The following is an 18,443-nucleotide window of genomic DNA, read 5'->3' as shown; positions in this document are numbered from 1 at the left end:
GGTATCTGTCAGACCCGGTAAATTTACATGTACATGACTGACAACTTCGTTTCAGCTCAGGTTTCACCCTATTCATATCAAGACAAATCTGTTGTGTGTGTGTGTGTGTGTGTGTGTATGCGCACAACATTAAATGTTGTTCACAGTTAGTTGTGGGATTATTTCACATATCTCATGGTGCACTTAGAATATATTTTATCTTCCTGTGCATGGGAAGACAATAGTAGGTCAATTCCAATGGCAACCTGAAATCCTCTTTTTTGTAGTCCTATCTCAGTTCACAGTAATTGTGGCTTCAAGTCATGGGAATGCAAGAGAATTGTATCAAACATTAGCATCCCTAAACAGCGAAGGTTATGAGTACTTATAAATGAAGGCAAACTATTTGGAACTTTGGAATACATCTTTTTTTCAGTTGATTTTGTTGAGCCAGTTTATTATTTTACATATTTATTTGGTGTATTGGCTTGTGTTCTTCTAAACAAATGAAGGTACACTGTGTGGCTACGTAGGATAATGGATAGAGAACCAGTGCCATAAATATGAGGTGGTGGGATGGAATCTGGAGCATGGCACTGCCTTTGTACACTTGAGCAATGGACTTCAACAGAACCACTTCGGTGAATTTCCAGTTGTCAACTGTCGAAGAACGAAACTAAAACTAGTAAAATGTGTAAGTCGCTCTGTCCTGAAATAACCTGAAATATGAACAAGCTGTTGACTGTGTTAAAGAATTACCCTTAAAAATGGTAAAAGGTGTATGTTGCCTTGTCAAAAGCCGAAAATGTCAATGTTCTCCATTGCTGTGCTGTGCTAAATTTACACGTGGTATGTAAGTGCTGTTTATTTTATTCTCTCTGGGCAGTGCTTATTGATTGCAACAAATAAACAACTTCCAAAGAAATGAGGATCCTGCTTTTGGTTAGGCTTTACATTATTATCTGCCTCAGGTGAATGCACCTTTTTCCATTAAATAATGCTTTAAATAGGAGGGGCATAATGAGGTTCACCTGACGCATCTACTGGAGAAATGATCCCTCTGTGCGCAGTAGCCCATGCGTGCTGATGTTTCGCTGCATACTGTATACACACGTGTGTGTGACACATGCAAGATAGGGACCATGCAACTAGGGACCAACTGCGGTTGACGAGGAAGCTGGGACTGAAACACCTTTGCTGGACCTCAGTAAAGTGACTCAACCAATGCCCGCGAGGGTATTTCTGAGGTTCTAACACTGTATCCAAGAAGCGAGCACCACCAACAAATTTAGCATCAAACTTACATCACTGGTGACTCAATTCCAGAATATTCTGAAAATGTAAATATGAACCCTGAGAAAGGCTGGTTTCTGTCTTCCTTGGCCATTGTTGCATAATCCGTTCAATAATTTTTGCTGGATATTAGTATTGCAAGCCAAGAAATAGTCTCGATGGAGTGGGTTTTTTTCCCCCAGTACTAACTATCAATACTTATGAAAACCCATTTGTGGTGAGATGAAGGTCCACAAACAAACACACAACACTCTCAGACAAAATAATCAGTACTATTTTATGATTTCAAAGTGCTGAACAGAAACTCCAGTGAACCGAAGGGGGAAAAAAAACGAAACAGAAAAAGAAACCAAGGACATTGAAAAAAGTATTTTTCTTTTTTCTTTTTGTTTCTCTTCTTCAAAAAACAATTCACAACTCGTACCACAATATTTGAAAAAGCTATCAGATAAAAACACTTCAAAATATTAGTTTTGTATATATAATATATATATATTTATATATTTATATAATTTGATTTCTGTTACTTAAAACCACTGCCATTTTGTTTTGTTTGCTTGAACTCTTGAAGTCAGTGTGCAATCAAGCCCTTGGTTAGCACTGAGTTAAGAACAGAGCTAAGTAGGGCTGACAGTCTTTGCAATAAATACAGGCGAAGCCAATACAATATACCATGCATATAATCTTTTTTTTCCTTTTTTGTACAAATAAAGACATTATGCAACAAATTCTGTCATCTTAATAAATGGCATCAACAATATAAACATACAAAAAAAGAGTATGAATGCGGAATGTATCGTGCCAGTCCTCGATGTCCTGCCATAGGCCCTCGATCCTGTTCCCTCTACCCCTAAGTCACCCACCCAGATGTCCATCCTCCTGAGACCATGAACAGACCACTTCCCAATTTTGCCTCCAACTTTCTCAGTGAAGGTCTAAGTGCTTTAAGCCTAATTTTATCTGTCTACACCTTCTCAGCGCTCCCAATTCCGTTGTCTTACCCCTAAGATCAGTTTCCTAAAAAACTGCTACAGCAAATTCAAGTTTGTGGAACTCCGTCATCAAAAGTTAGTGCGATCGATTGGCTATTATCTCTTGCTTTATTTAGCTTTTTTTTCTTGTTTTGTTTTAAAACCGTTAAACTCTTTTACTTTCTGTGTTTTAGTATTAAAATAATTTAGAGTTTGATAAAGTAATGAGAATCACTCTCTCTTGTTTAAGATAGCACTTAAGAAATTGCACTTAAAATACAGGAGCAAACTGCCATTATGAACTTGCCGTGTGTGTTCGTATGTATTCGTTTTTATTCACTCTGTAAAATATGTTAAGTCTTGACCACAGACAGAACATGGCTGCCCATGTATTGAGGAACCTTACATAATCTGAATGCACCAAAGACATCCACATATGATGCTCTTGGCCTGCGATACAATTTGATACAAACATCCACTGACTTGACTTTTTGAAGAAAAAAAAGGAAAAATAAATCGCAGAGTTCATTGATTACCCGAAATAAAAACTTCGGGACGTTATATTACACACAACTGCACTACAGGTGTAGCTCTAACAGTGCATGCCAACCTGTCTCAGAGACCAGATTGGGTCAGAGTCTTTTCCACAAAAAAACTCCCTACAGAATAACAGCTAAAATCACGCTGCCCACCATCGCAAAGGGGGAAAAAACCTAACTCAGACAGGGGAACGTCTATTTTCCCCTCTTTAGTTTGCCAATGATTACTTCCCCTCCCCCCCCAGATGGGGAAAAAACAAAGAAGAGATAGAAAATAGAAAGCAATTGATTGATTAAAAAAATTATGACAACAAATTTAAACCCGGTCTGAGAGTTCATTTGGACCACAGGATTTTATCCAGGCTGAAAGAGGTGAGTGGATCTCCTCGCTTTCTCCGGATCGGGGCCTTGGGGCCTTCGGGCCTTCGGGCCCTCTGAGCCAATTCACAGCCGCTGAGGGCGGGGCTTCTGACAGTGGCAGCGGCGTCTCCACGGGGGCGGAGAAGAGCGGGAGACGCCTGCTGTGCCGTGCAGCGAGGGGGGCGGGGCGAGGGGCGGGGCTAGCGGGCGCGGCTTGCTGGCTGAGGCCTCCTTCAGTACGGCAGCGTGTCCAGGAAGCGGTCGATGACGGGCGGCGGCGGCACCAGGTCCTCCAGCTTCAGGTAGAAGATGCGCTGGAGCCCCTGCGTGCGCTGGGAGCGCAGCTCCGCCCGCACGTTCAGCACCCGGCTCAGCGAGGCCGGCGCCTTGGAGGCTCCGCCCGCCCCGCCCGCCCCGCCCACGGGCACGCCCGCTCCGAAGCCCAGCTGATCCCGCAGGCAGCAGATGATCTTGTTCTGGATCTCCTCCACTTTCTTTGGTTCTTTTAATCCCGGGCACTGTTCTGGAGAGAGAAAAAGAGGGGGAGAGAGACAGAGGGAGGGGAGAGAAACAAGGGGAGATAAATCATGGGCTCAAGCGTACTGGTGAGAATTTTATGGCAGCTCAATCTCATTCCAGACATGAACATGGCAAGCGAAACGCTGTAAACACATTGTAAATGTTGTAAACGGTACGCACTTTTGACAATAAATCTTAAAACACAAGCGGCTGAGAAACCCTCCTTTGTGGGGGCGAATCCTTCGCTCCGGCTCACACCCCTGACCCCCCGGTGCCCCTCTCCTGTCCCACTGCATGCCACCACACACCGCACCGCTCCGAGAGCCAGACACAAACACAAGCACCCGACGCTCAACAATTAACAGGATTATACAGCACTCTGAGCAGCCAAACACGATTAGGCCTCTCACAAATTAAGTTTGCCATGGCAACCCCGCAGTCAAGGCACAGGCAAGGGCTTTAGACCAGGGGGCTTGTTAATGTGATACTAATTTATTCCGCGGTGGCTGTACAGAGAACAGAGTGTACAGCCTTTTAATCTTGCCAGACATAAATAACTGCAACAAAAAAGGAAAAGAAAGAGAAATGAAATATCTTGATACTTTCAAATAAATGTTCGGTGGAATGAAATGCCTGTGAAGTCTACCTTTTTTTTTTTTGACAAAGTAAGAATACGATTTATAGCCAGGCCATGAAATTCACAGGCAATTGTTGTCAGACAGAGTGAGGTAGGGATTGTGAGCAGGGGACTGAGGGCCAGAGCTGGTGCCACCCTCACTTGGTTGCCCATGGTGAGTAGAGTCCTCTAAACTGAGAAGGAAGTTCTACTCCTACTCCCTGATGAGGACAGCTGCAAACATACTGCCCAACTTCTGTATAGATCAAAACCTTTCCCACCATTGTGTCAATATCTCTCTGTGACCCCATTTCCCCCATACAAACCACAGGTACCCCACAGGGGGTCGGTTAGCAATGGAAAGAGTGTGTGCGCATGAGAGTGAGAGAGAGAATGTGTGTGTGCGTGCGTGTGTGGTTCGGTGGTGGGGAAGGGGGGTCAGCTAGCCACGCAGACATGCGGAGTTTCCACCTGCGGTGGTATGCTGAAATAAACAAAGGCTGTAGGAGGAAAGAGCGATGACGACCGGCTTGTCAGAAACGCCAGACCATGAACCACATTGTTCCTTTTCTCGAAGCGACCAGTTCTCTCCGTCTTTCTCTCCGTCCCCCTCTCTCGCCATTTCTCGCTTCTCTCTCTCTCTCTCTCTCTCTCTTCTTTTTCCCTCTCTTTTCACCCTCCACCTCCCAGGACGTAATCAATGGCGCTTTTTTGTGCGGCGAATACTTTTAGTGCAGTCGATAGGCGGGAGTGCCGCGGCGGCGCGCGGGCGATGGAGGGGCGGGATCGACGCGGCCGGGCGGCCCATTTGTGAGGAGAGCACCATGGCGCTCCGGTCGATTCCGCCAGAGAGTTAAGTGCTCCTCCGGAGGTGGTAGCCGTTTGGGGGAGGGGGCCGCCCGACAGCTCCGCGACTCTTTCCCCCCGACAGCCCAATACGCGTCCGCGGAGCGTCCCGCTGCGCGCCCTCGGGAAGTCAAATTAGACGGCGGCTCTCCCCGCGACCCAAGAGTCGGGGGAGAGACGTTTTTAGTTTGAGGTCGGCGGCGCGGCCGGTGCTGTCATTTCAGGGCCCCGGGCTGCAGCGCCTCTTGAGTTGAGTTTCCATTTAGTTTCATTTATTTATTTATTTATTTTGCACATTCGCTCATTTGATCCCTCAGTGAATCATGGCAAACAAACAGCCCGCTCAGAACCGACTTCAAAGCCGCCGTGTACCCAAATGGGCCCCGCGGCCTGCATTACGCGTGGCGGGTCCTCCAGCTCAAAGCCTCGCTTGGCGCTGCTTCGCCGTCCCCGCGCCGCGACCGTCCGGCTCGGAGGCTTTGATCTGAGATGCATCAGCGTGAGGGCTGTGGAAAGCACACAGGGGCTGGGGAAGCGGCTGCTCTGCTTGTCCCCCCCCACCCCCCCACCCCCCCCCCTTTCAAAAACACGGGCGACGCAGTCAGAAACACAAAGACGCTGACCCGCCATACGTCCAGCGCCCGACCTCGCCACAGACCGGACAGTGTCTGGAGACATTCCACCCAATTTGAGACTAAATTTGACTCCGAAAGCATCACAAGACAAGATGGAATTCGGCTCATTTTCCTGATAAGGACTGTTCTCGAATTTTGCGAGAGTATTCTTGACTCTCCCAATCCCATTTGTTGCACAATGGACTAAAAAAGGATGGGCGGATGGGCGTGTGTGGAAAAGAGAGAGAACGTGAAGACGGAATAGGGAGAGTGAGCAAAAGAACGGTATGGGTTAAAGGAGAGAGAGAAAGAGGGAGAGAGGGAGACTGTAGGAGGACAGAGTGAACTGTAAGACTGGGACTGGAGGTCAGAAGCGGCAGTGTGGCACCAGAAGAAAGGAAGGGAGATTTAACACTATGGCCTCCCACCCCCCTCCCTCCCTCCCTCCCTCCCCCCCTCCCTCCTTTCCTCCCTCCCTCTCTCTGTCTTGTCTCCGTGAACCTTCGTATCCTCAGGCCGCTGTCGTCCAAAGCTAATCTCCCTGCTGTGCTTATTCACACACACTTATTCAATCCATCGATCCGGCCACATTTGCCATTCATCAGGAGCCCGTTCCTGCAGGTTTTTCAGTGTCTGTCACTAGGCAACACGCACAAACACAAACACGAACCGCAAAAGAAGAACTTAATTCCGCATTATATGTTTCTACCGTAATGGAGCGTTCTTCACCCGGTGGTGACCGGGTGCGTTCACAGTAAATTGCGGATTTATTCACAAATGCTGTTATTAAGGCGTTATTGCATTTGTACAAATTGATTAGAGCGAAGCAGCATCCACAAACAGCGATGCTCCTGAAAGACCTCTCAATATTTACTTTAACACATGTAACAGGTATACTTGGGGGAATGCTCTGCTGTTGCCCTGTCACTGCATGCAAACACTCAGGCTCGCTGTCCTGTGCCTAGTTGAGGTACTGTCAGATGTTCAGGATCACTCTCATGATTGTGTATACCTCCTTTCTTCACATCTCTTAGATATGCAGCCATAGCATAGCGCACTGGGGCTTTTCCATATTACACTCAGCTCTCTACGTATGCAGCAGTTAATCTCATAATTATATACTGCCTAATCCTTCTTCTTCTCTGTTTTCTTCCCGGGGGCTTCCGCCCCTTCCCCCACCCTGAGTTTGTAGACCGCTCTAGTCTTGTCCCTCTCCTGGTTCAAGCCCACTCCATGATGCAACCTGGAGCCCAAGATGCATCACCCAACCCCTCTGAATTGCATATTATTATACATCTCTCTGCTTGGACTGCCTACTTTACCAGTTAATTTAACTACCTCTGATTCTGCTAGACCCCTCATGAAATTTCTGTTACCATTCACTCTATCTTTACAGCGGTGGATGGGCCCCCCTATAACCGGGTTCCTCCCAAGATTTTTGCCCAATTTTCTTTTGTATTTCCACTGTAAAGCGTCTTTGTGACAGTGTCTCTGTAAAAAGTGCTATACAAATAAGTATAAACTGAACTGAATTGAATTGAGGGCATACTATAGATAAGGTGTGAGTTGAATGCCCAGGACTGTGTCCTGCCGCATGCTGCTGCACTGTATCGAGTTCTTATGTGCTCTGTAGTTCTAATGATGCATCTGTCTCTGTGTGCGAGAGGAGATGTGACATTTGAGGTTCCCCCATCTCTCCCAGCTCTTGTTCTGCTAAATCCCTCTGAGGTCTTCCCTGTGTCCCCATTCCTGCTCGTCTTACAGCCCATCTCATGCCCATCTCTTTGTGACCCACACAGTCCTCATTTATTGCCCCAAATGCTGTCATTATGTCCTTTGCTACCTTCGTGCCAGTCACCATTTCCACTCACCACTGCTACACTGCCCCTAGCCTTCTACTTCCCCTGCCATCTCCACACCACGCTTCCAAAATAAAAGTCCCTGTTTTCTGAAGTCACTGGTCAGCTTTATAAGAGCCAAAGAAAACAAACTCAGCAAAACCGAAAATTCTGAGAGCAGGAATCAGAGGGGGAAGCAGTGGACTGCGTGTGTAAGAAAAAAAAGAAGAAAATAAAAACACACACAAGCCCAAAAATTGTTGCCACATGTCAGATGAGCTTTGTTCATATCCCGGCAGAATAAATCATTGCTAGCAGAAGCGCTCTTTTCTCTCTCTCTCAGGTGCTCTCACACCGGCACCCACCGCGGGAAAGACGGCGTCTGCCGCGGGCGGCCGGCGTTTCACACTCCGGCTCTAATTGCATCAGAGCGCCGGCCATCTGCGCCGGAGCAGATGCGCTCGATCTCCGGCGGCACCTGCCGCGCACCTGCACCTAACACCGCGCCTCGAATCAGCCGAACAATCGCGCTCCGGGCCGCGCGCGCGGCGAGAGAGAGCGGCGGAAGAAAGACTAATTAACCACCGCCTTCACAAAGAGAGGCGGCGCCGAACGCGCGCGGAAACGCGGTAATCGGACGCCGCGCGCGAGCGGCTGGCCACGGCGCATTAAAGGCTCGAACGCGGGCGCGGCGAGGATCCCGTCCGAGGACGGGAGTTACGTTGGAGGCTGGGGGGGGCGGGGGGGGGGGGCGGGGGGAAGCGGGTAGTTACCTGTGAGCATGACCAGCGCGGCCAGGCAGGCGAAGGCCGACACGTCCAGGTTAAGGCTCTGCAGGTGGGAGGAGAAATCCCGGATGGAGTCGAGCCACTCCCCGAACCCCCGAAGGCACTGGAACCGGTGCAAAACCATCCCGTTGCAGAACACAAACTTGTCCTCTGGGATAACGGACCTGCGGCACAACAAGGGGAAAGCGACGGTTTCAGACCGATTCAGCCTCGTGACTGTCATTATGTTGATCTCAGCTCCTCTCTGAGGGTGCATAACTGGCTTTGTTCGGCTGGATTTTCTTTTTCCTCGGCAAGGAACAGCATCAGTCTTCTTGCTCTCATTAACAAATTGCCTCAGAATGGTCGCAGTTTTGTAATGAGTATTGGCAACAACAACAATGGAAGGGCATGTCAGGAATCACATATTAACAACCTGAGCTCCCATTGGCCCTCACCATTCAGATTTTAAGACCCTGGGCACGGAAACAATTACAATAACGGCAAATTAGAAGCACTGGTGAGAACCACATATCAAAGATAGGAATGCAAGTAATTAAAGTTGTGTTTTCCGAAATAAACCTATTAAAAATATTCCTGGAATCCACAATGTTTCACAGGAGGAAGGGGGGTGCTTTGGATTATGAGCAGTTTCTTTCTTTCTCTCACTTTCCTCTTTCCATAACTTTAGTGGAGATTAATACTAGTCTCGTCTGTCTGTTAACCTTTGCAAATGCCTAGAATCAACCCTAGACCTTTCATTAGGTTTCCAGTGCATGGATTAATGCTGCAAAGACAAGCAGCTGGCCAAAAAACAGTTGAGCAGTCAACTGTCCAATTACATCTGCTCCCATAAAATGGAGGGACTATGTATAAAAAGGGCTGTGATTCCTACAGGGATCACCAGATATGGATGTAAACATTCTCAAATTAAAGCTGACAGTCTGTACTTTAACCTCATGTGCATTGTTTTATTTCAAATCCAATGTGCTGGAGCACAGAGCCAAAATGACAAAAAATGTGTCACTGCCCCAATAGGTTTGCATTTCACTGTATATGGGAGTGTTTATGAACAGTTACTGCATAGAACAATTTTTTCCAGCATTTCATTTCTGTTGGTTCCATTTTGTAAGATTCAAGAAGAAAAAAAAATTGTTATCAATTTATTTCCAATCAATTTCCTTTGTATGAAAGAAGTTTGGATTTTACTTTTGAAGCAACATAAATACATAAAAACATAACATAAAACATTTCCTTCAATTCTCAGGCTCTGTTTCCCTTTCCTTCTTTCCATTTTTTTTTGAAGAGAGATGCACACTCACAGACATGCTCACAAACACACTATATCACACACTTTCTGTCACACACACTCCCTCACAGACACACATACACACTCTCTCTCAAACACACATACAAACTCTTTCTGTCACACACACTCTGACCCATACCCTCTCTCACACACACACATACACACACACACAGTCTCTCTCTCTCCCTCTCACCATTTGCAGAGGGAAAGGGACACAAGTGGCAAGGAATATTAAAAGCTCATTACCCCGGCTGTGTCTGCTGCCCTGGGGTGCGGCTAATCAGAAAACATGTGCTTTATTAATACTGACTAATGGATTTAAGTTCCCCCCTCATCTGCCCTGGAGGCAGGCAGCACAAGTCAGTACATATTAAAGGCTGGAGGCTCCAGATGTGGACAGCAAAGGCGGTGGGGTGGTGGGGGTACAGGGCAAAAGTGGGAGAGCAGGGGCAGAGCAAGGCATAATGGGGTAATAAGTGGAGGTCAGGGAGGGGTGTGGGGAATTTTTTAGGCAGGGAGCGATATTGGACCGAGGGAACAGAAGGCGCTCAGTAGAACCGCACACTGAGGCACCAAACATACCTAAGCCTTTAGCCTTTAGCCTCCCCACAACGTTAGCCCCAATTCAGCCATTTTAATTGCTTTTTGCAGAGTTCTGCCATGACTGCTTGTCTGAAATCTCCTCGCTGCTTTAACACCTTAACTTATGTTGTGGGTCATGCTCTACAAGCGCCGATAATTGCTCTGATGAGCACCCTCTGAGCTGCCAGTAGAAAGTCCAGTTTTATGGAAACAGCAATTATCCATGTTTAACCAAGTGTACATTAAATATTGCTGTGCCTAATTATAACCTTGCAGAACAGATTCCGCATAGTGGGTGGCACCATACGGCTCAGCCACGCTACACAATTGCCCATTTGAATAGCTGGTGGTGTGTTACCCCAGCTTTTCAGAATTCATAGCATGTCATAGGTTTTACTGTTTCTATATGTTCCATGGAGCCCTCCTACGAACAGCCCCTCCCCCTCAGCTCCAACGGTCACTGCGGAAACTCTCCTGTTCCCTAACAACTCAATAAATAACTGACAGTAACATCAGTTCTCACAGATGGAAAAAACAAATTGCTCTCTGTTCTGGAGGAGGGGAGAGACAAGGAGAGGGTATTGAGCAGAACAGGCCTTTAGATGCAAGCCTCTCGGGTCACTGTTCCACAGGGTCACGGTGGGGGCAGAGGAGGACTGCCTGCATTTCTCTCCCTTTGTGTTTCAGCTTCCATTAAATATTTGGAGAGATGGGGGGGGGGGGGGTAAGTACAGCGCACCGCGCACCAGTGCGTCACAGAGTCGCAGGGACGCTCCGGAAGCGACCGCCCGACGCTGCGGTCCGTGGGTCGCGACGCGTCTGCGACAGAAGGCCCTTCTGCGTCCAAACCTCATCAGCCGGTGACAAATTTAGCGCCAGGCGTCGCTTGCCGAAGCGAGCCGCGATCGTGCTTCCTCTCGCAATATGGTGGCGGCGGCCATGTGCTACGAGGGTGGAGTGTGAAAGGGGAGACGGCGCTCGTGGGAACAGCCGGATTCCTCGGCGAAAGCTCGGCAGCGAGACGCAGAACAAAGTCCCCTTTGACAGCGGGAATTGAGATGTCTTATTATTTCACTGCCATGGCTGTAGGGAAATTGTGGGGGAGCAGGCTTGCAAGCAAACAGTGTCTCTTTCAGGGAATTTTATGTGCTGTGAGCAGGGAGGCGGGTTTCTTGTCATTGCTAACAAGCTCCTTCCACAAGGAGAACAGAAATGACTCCAGCCACCAGCAGGCTGGCTTCTCCGAGCTGGGAGGGGCGGGAAAAGATGGCTGCCGCTGGGAGCAGGCAGCAGCTGTCTGGCTGTGCCGCGTCTCGCCCCGTGCTGTGGGAGTTCATCAGAAGGTACCGGTGCCTGACGTAGGCCCGGCTGAATCCCCGGTCTCGACTGAGTCAGAGTTCCCCGGCCTACGGCCCCCCGGCGCGGCTGTGGAATCACCGCCCACCCCCCGGCCCGTGACACACCTGTGACTCGGGCCAACTTCGCGCAGCGCAACTCAAAAGAACACTTCCCAAAACCCTGAGCATTTGCGAAAAGGGTGAGTTTATGGAACGGCTGAGAATTCCACTGTCAATGAGGAAGAAGGCCTTGAATTATCTGTTATAAAACAGATATATTTCTTTGCTGAATAGCTTGATTCCTGAAGCTACGACCAAGATGTCAGTTATGACAACAAACCCACTCTACTTCCATCCCCACCCACTAGTCAACTGCGAAACTAAAACAACTGCCTATTGTACCTAGGGCTGTACTCTGTGGGTGGAACAGAGCTTTGACTGTAGGCCAGTCATTTCCCTTGTTCTGGGGTCCCTGTCCTTGTAACACCTTTGTGTGGGGCTGGTGGGGGAGAAAGGGGATCAGCGCGGTGGGGGTGGGGCGATTGTCCCGAGTGAGCCCCAGCGTGACGGGCCTCCGTCCCGGACAACCGCTAACACAAAAGGGGGAGAGCCCCCACGGCGGTGGGCCTGGCTGGGCCCCCGTTGCCCCGCTACCGCCCCATAAATTTAAACAGGCGCATTCCCCAGGCCGGTCAGCGGGGCTCCCACGGCAACGCGCGCGGCCGAACCCGACTCGCGCTCTGGGCCCGCGCTGCAGGCGCCTCTCAAACCGCCGCCCCCCCCCCACCTCTCCGACGGCCACGGGTGAGAGAGCCCATCGCCACTTAGAGAGAGAGAGCTGAAGAACAGTGAAAAGGGACGTCGCTGCCTGAGCACCCGCGTGTGCGCTCGAGACGCGACTGCAGGGACGCGAGCCGCGTTAAACGGACGGCCTGATGGGGGCGGTGATGCACAAGCTTTCAGACGGTCCGCGGCTCGCGCATTCCACGCCTCAGACTCTCCCTGGGCTGGCACCCTCTGCCCATGTCCTCCGATAGAAAGGAAATGCATGTTTTGGGCTATCAATGTGTGTGTGTGTGTGTGTGTGGGGGTATGCATGTGTGTGTGTGGGTATGCATGTGTGTGTGTGAGTGTGTATGTGTGTGCATGGGTATGCGTGTGTGTGTGTGTGCGTGTGTGTGCATGCGTGTGTGTGTGTGTGTGTGTGTGTGTATGTATGTGTGTGTGTGTGTGTGTGTGTGTGGGTATGCGTGTGTGTGTGTGTGTGTGGGTATGCGTGTGAGTGTGTGTGTGTGTGTGTGTGAGTATGCATGTGTGTGTGTGTGTGTGTGTGTGTGTGTGTGTGTGGGTATGCATGTGTGTGTGTGTGTGTGTGTGTGTGTGTGTGGGTATGCGTGTGAGTGTGTGTGTGTGTGTGTGTGGGTATGCATGCGTGCGTGTGTGTGTGTGTGTGTATGTGCGTGTGTGTGGGTATGCGTGTGAGTGTGTGTGTGTGTGTGTGTGTGGGTATGCGTGTGAGTGTGTATGTGCGTGTGTGTGGGTATGCGTGTGAGTGTGTGTGTGTGTGTGTGTGTGTATGTGCGTGTGTGTGTATGTGTGTGTGTGTGGGTATGCGTGTGAGTGTGTATGTGCGTGTGTGTGGGTATGCGTGTGAGTGTGTGTGTGTGTGTGTGTGTGTATGTGCGTGTGTGTATGTGCGTGTGTGTGTATGTGCGTGTGTGTGTGTGTGTGTGTGTGTGTGTGTGTGTGTGTGTGTATGTGCGTGTGTGTGGGTATGTGTGTGTGTGTGTGTGTGTGTGTGTGTGTGTGTGTGTGTGTATGTGCGTGTGTGTGGGTATGCGTGTGTGTGTGTGTGTGTATGTGCGTGTGTGTGTGTGTGTGTGTGTGGGTATGCGTGTGAGTGTAATTACAGTAACAAGCCCACTACTCTGCAGAGACTCATTATCTCCGCAGCTCTGGCACTGAATCACTCAACCTCCCGCGCTGCAAATAAATCAACAAGTTAATTATTCAATTACTCCTGCGCCTCTCTTCATGGACACAATATCCATTTTTAAACTGCGCACGGGTCCGGCGTGACTCAGCCTGCGATGGCAGCGTTTTAAAAATCCTCAAACGGAACAGAGGGGCCTGGTGGGCGGCACGGCGCTTTATGGAGAAAAGCGGCCTCCGAGGCGTCATCGCGGGGAGAAAAACCGAAAACAAAGCGCGCACGCATACGCACAGAGAGCCCCGTCACGTCCGTCTCGCTGCGTAGCCCGGTGTCGAGCTACGCCGCTTCGCTGGTGCCGTGCTTATCGGGCTGGCAGCGCCGGGGCCGGAGCAAAGATGGGGAGCTGGGGAGGGAGACGGAGGGAGGAGACTGACCTGTTGGCCAATCGGAGCACGAATAGCTCCAGGAAGGCGGAGTCGATGAGCAGGTTCTGGTCGTCGCGCAGCAGCTCGGGGAAGCCCGGCAGGCGGTCGGCCCAGCTCCGCGTCACCTCCATGGAGCTGGTCAGCAGCCGGTAGAACAGCTGGATGTGCTGGGCGTCCGAGGAGGCCGTGGGCTGGTCAGTAGCTCTGAACTGTGGGGGGGGGGGGGGGGAATTTGGGGGGTCAGTGCAACTGAACTGGGGGGGGGGGGGCAACAGGAGGTCAGGGGCACTGAATTGGAGGGAAGGAGAGGGGCCAATGGGCTTCCAGAGGACTTTTAATATTTGTGCATAACACAACGTATATCTATCCTATTTAACACGATGGTTCAGGGATGGAAATAGATGGGGTTGAGACTGAGAACACCTTGCCCCTGTATGGCAGGAATAATACTCTTTAAAACAGGAGGATTCCAACTGAAAACCAGTGCTTAGAACAGCAGTGAACCAATGCAATGCAGAAAACTAAACTTCACTCAGCTGTCACATTACCGAAAACTGTGTTTAATTAGGTTAAGTTAAGGCACAGAGTTAAACATTTCATTCACACTACAAAGTATCACAATGACACAGACAGAAAGAGAAAGCGAAAGAGAAAGAAAGAGAGAGAGAGACAGAGACAGAGGGAGATATGAGGAGAGGAAAAGAGGAGCAGAGCGAGTTTGATGAGAGGCCAGGACAGTAGAGTGGCAGAGTCGGACACACCCCCCCCGCCCCCCCGTCAGGCCTTACCTGACTGTAGTCCAGCTCGCGGGGCGTGGACTGGGAGTACGCTCTCACTAAGGCATTGAGGAGGCTGATGGGGGGTGAGGGAGGAGATGGCTCTGGCTGCAAGGGGCTCTTTGGTTTGGAGGGTAGGCGACCTCTTCTCCCTTTCAGGTTATCTGTCCTGACCACTGCGAGGAGCAGGAGGGGCAAGATGACAAACCAGTTCAACAGCATCACAACACAACTACAAACGGGCCGAACGCTTTGGACACTGCAGAACACTTGCTGATTTTTTTGGGGGGTGTGTATGTGTGGCTAATATTAAGAGGCATATTTAACAAAATTGTGACTTAAATCCCTTCAAAAATTCCTTTAAAAAAAATTAGGTTATGATTAGGCCATTAAGGTCTGGATGTAATCAACATGTCCAAAACCGATCCCTACAATTAAGAATAAGTGTTTGTTTTTGTTTTTTTCTTTTGTTCTTCGATAGCATGGTTTAGCAAGTTCAGTAATCACCAAAATACCACAGAGTTCTACAAGTGAGGAGGGCTGCTAGAGCAGAATCTCTCCCTCATGCTGTGACAGACACTTCAGCCACTTCACGTTGGCCGGGATTGTGACGCACAAGAAGGAACAATCATCACACAGAGCAGACCAGTTGCTTTGAAGGCAGCTTTTTAAATCATGCTAAGTTTCTATGGTGTGATTCAAAATTAAAATACACACAAACACACACACACACAATGCAAAAAACAAGAAGTGCCAACTCATAAGAACACTTTGTACTTCGTGCAGCCTCCCATGTGCATGCATAGCTGTTGTCTGAGTACACGGGTGATGGTTTTTCAATATGACGGATCGTATTGACTCAATATGACTTTCTATGATTTAAAAAAAAAAACTTTTGTTGTGTGTATAGACCGTTTGGCTGTTTTTCATATGCATTTTAAAAATCCTTTAAAAATGACAAATTGAGGAGATTTTTCAAAGAGCAGCTTGTATTTTCTGCTGAAATATCAAGCCATGATGAATCTGTCATCAATGATAAATTAGCAGGAGAAGCTTACGGGACAATGGCTTATTACATCAAAGTGTTCATGACACGCACCTTTCAATGAAAATAACAGTTCACACTTTAAAAAAAAGCAGTTCATGTAGAAGCCTCAGTAATGTATTTGCATATTTAATATGTTCTAAAAAACCCAGCAAGCTGGTAATAACACCACTGCTCATCACTGCTGCCCAGCACCTATATAACCACAACCTTTATTAAAAAAAAATAAAAAAAAACTTTTTTTGCTTTCAAATTTGGATGAATCTGTTCGTGGGCGTAAGCGATGAGACAGTAGTCTGTGGTGTCTGATCAGGGCAGGCGGTAGGCATAAAGGCCACACAACTCAAGTTTAAGTGGTGAGCGTGATTTACGCTTGAGCACTTTGGAGCCACAACAACATTCTTCTCTAGGGCCACCAAAACTGTAGAGGCGGCCGTGCGTCTGATACATCCCACTCCGTCAGGGATCCATCGGTACTTACAAAAATGAAAAAACCAGTGGCATCCCAGCTAAGCTAAAGAAACGCACGGTGTGTTTGCACTTGTAGTACAGACGCTGTGATCGGGAAAAAGCACTCCAACTGTTCCTGGCCAGTAGAGGGCACTTCAGTGCTATCCCAGTATTTATGAGGGATACGGGACAACCAATTTGAGAGCTAATTGATGTGAGGGGAAATTCTTTTTCTGATAAATTAAGGCATTTTCTCCCAACAAAATATGACATCAATAGTGTTTAGATATATAAAGGAAAGCAAACGTAATATATTAAAGCAGTGTTCGACTAAGCTGAATAGACACTGTCCCACCACCAGCAGGGCCCTTTATGCAGGTTCCAGCAAACAGGGCAAGAGCAGGATTATTGAAAATCCTTGACGAGATTTATATTGACTGCTGTAGCCTTAAACTATGGTTCCTGACAGGCGTGGAGCGCACTGTCCACTGAGAAGCCACCACCGGTACAGTCTCAAGCCATCACAGAGCATAACCATCCAGCAAATAACACACCACCGGTCCGGCTCTGCAGCTTGTGACAAAATAATAGGTTGAGTCATTAACAGCACCGCCACCAATGATTAGTTCTTTGGAGGGCCTGATTATAACACACAGGAAGTGCTGGTTGCTGTAGTTTAAGAGCGTGGTAATGGAGGAACCTTGATTTTAGCCACATCTCTCCAAGTGCAGCTTAATGGTAGCAAGACTGTCAGTATTGGAGGAGGAGGGAGGAGGGGTGGGGGGGATCATTAGCTTGTATTTCACAGGCTCTTAGAAAGCTGGCCTATATTAAGGTTGTTTCTCCCTCCCCTCGTCTCTAAATGAGGGTGCAGGGAGAGGTCACATGCAAAGGTTTCCCATGATAGGCTGGAAATGAGGAAAATAAAATACGGACATCACACCCCGGAGTGCAAATTTGTTTTAACAATGTGAGGTGTCCGGAAAGCGTTGCTGGCATTCTCACTCGTATGTGTGAGTTTGTTTGCGGCTTACCTTCCTTTACCATGCCCACACTCAGACACTTCTGGAAACGACAGTACTGGCAGCGGTTCCGTCTTCTCTTGTCCACAGGGCAATTTTTACTGGCCAAACAGACGTACTTGGCATTCTTCTGTACTGTTCTCTGCAGAGACAATGAAGCAGAGGAAACAATAAGCAAACCAAACACTTTATTTATTTGATTTTATTAGATTTTGCCTCCTGCAAATAATTAAAAACGAAGCTTGCAGGTCAAATTTTAATTATAATGTGAAAGGCTACGGTGCCATCAGTATAATTAGATAAAATTAATTTCATAACATGCTGGCCTGCAGGAGGGACAATTTTATTAGCGATTGCCGCTGACAATAAGGATGAGCGCCAAGCGTGCTGAAGCTGGTCCCGCGAGACAGGCAGCTCGGCGTGATAAAATTGTTTGTGAAACTCCAGGGTCATCTCGTAGCTCCTCCGGGGTTTTGTGGATCGCGCCTCTGAATAGCCCTTCTGGGTACTGTTTTCTCCTCGGCTGGCTCCCCGCGATTATTACTGACCTTATTAAAATGAAATCAAAACGTTCTGGGCGAATTTCCGTCGTCACTACTGTTTCAAGGAGAAAAATATGACAATAAGTAATTGAGTAGCCTGCTTCGCGCGAATACGGGGAACTTAGCGAAGGACGCAGCATTCACGCCGGTACTACGAGTATTTTTGCAAGATATTCATAAATGATACACAATTTGTCGCACTTACAGTGAGTTTTGTTAATATTTGACCTTACAATTATATTTTCATTTGATCTGGAAAATGCATTCGAAACATTAAAATGGTTTATTTTAATTTCATATTAGTTATTCTAGTATCAGCAAAATTCAAAACATGAATAAAAATAAAATTTGATTACTGTTGCACGCATTTAGGGTGAACGATCCAGAAAGAAGGCCCTTGTGCCCAGTTTAGCGTAGCCTAATGGTTTCAAAGGAAATTCATTCCTATAAATGAACGGAAATTGTCGGGGTTACGAAGGTCAAGTCCAAATTCACCTAACCATAGCAATCTGTATAGAGCAATGAACTTGGTATAGAGATCAGTGAGGGCACTCAGCATTTCCGCTCGGCCTAGCGCGTCCTCCGTGTCAAGTGTGCGAATATCGTTAAGTGTAAATGCCCCTAATGCACATAAAACAAATAAAACCAATTAAGAACAGGCACGGCACACGTGTCCATTC

General features: G+C 48.2%; 1 protein-coding gene across 3 annotated transcripts in view; it reads right to left on the bottom strand.

Moving 5' to 3' along the window:
- Window positions 1-1,530: 1,530 nt before the first annotated feature.
- nr4a3 (nuclear receptor subfamily 4, group A, member 3) overlaps window positions 1,531-18,443 on the bottom strand; it is a 37,581-nt gene continuing 20,668 nt past the window's right edge. For all 3 annotated transcript variants that reach the window (XM_035394652.1, XM_035394644.1, XM_035394660.1), the window contains 5 exons: window positions 17,234-17,363; window positions 14,717-14,880; window positions 13,938-14,137; window positions 8,349-8,527; window positions 1,531-3,665 (listed from right to left, as the gene is read on the bottom strand). In XM_035394652.1, the coding sequence (XP_035250543.1) occupies window positions 3,376-3,665; window positions 8,349-8,527; window positions 13,938-14,137; window positions 14,717-14,880; window positions 17,234-17,363 (963 nt within the window). In that variant the 3' untranslated portion in view covers window positions 1,531-3,375. The remainder of the gene's footprint in view (window positions 3,666-8,348; window positions 8,528-13,937; window positions 14,138-14,716; window positions 14,881-17,233; window positions 17,364-18,443) is intronic.

This window comes from Anguilla anguilla, chromosome 1, assembly GCF_013347855.1.
Source record: "Anguilla anguilla isolate fAngAng1 chromosome 1, fAngAng1.pri, whole genome shotgun sequence".
Lineage (NCBI taxonomy): Eukaryota > Metazoa > Chordata > Actinopteri > Anguilliformes > Anguillidae > Anguilla > Anguilla anguilla.
This window is presented reverse-complemented; position numbering and strand designations above follow the sequence as displayed.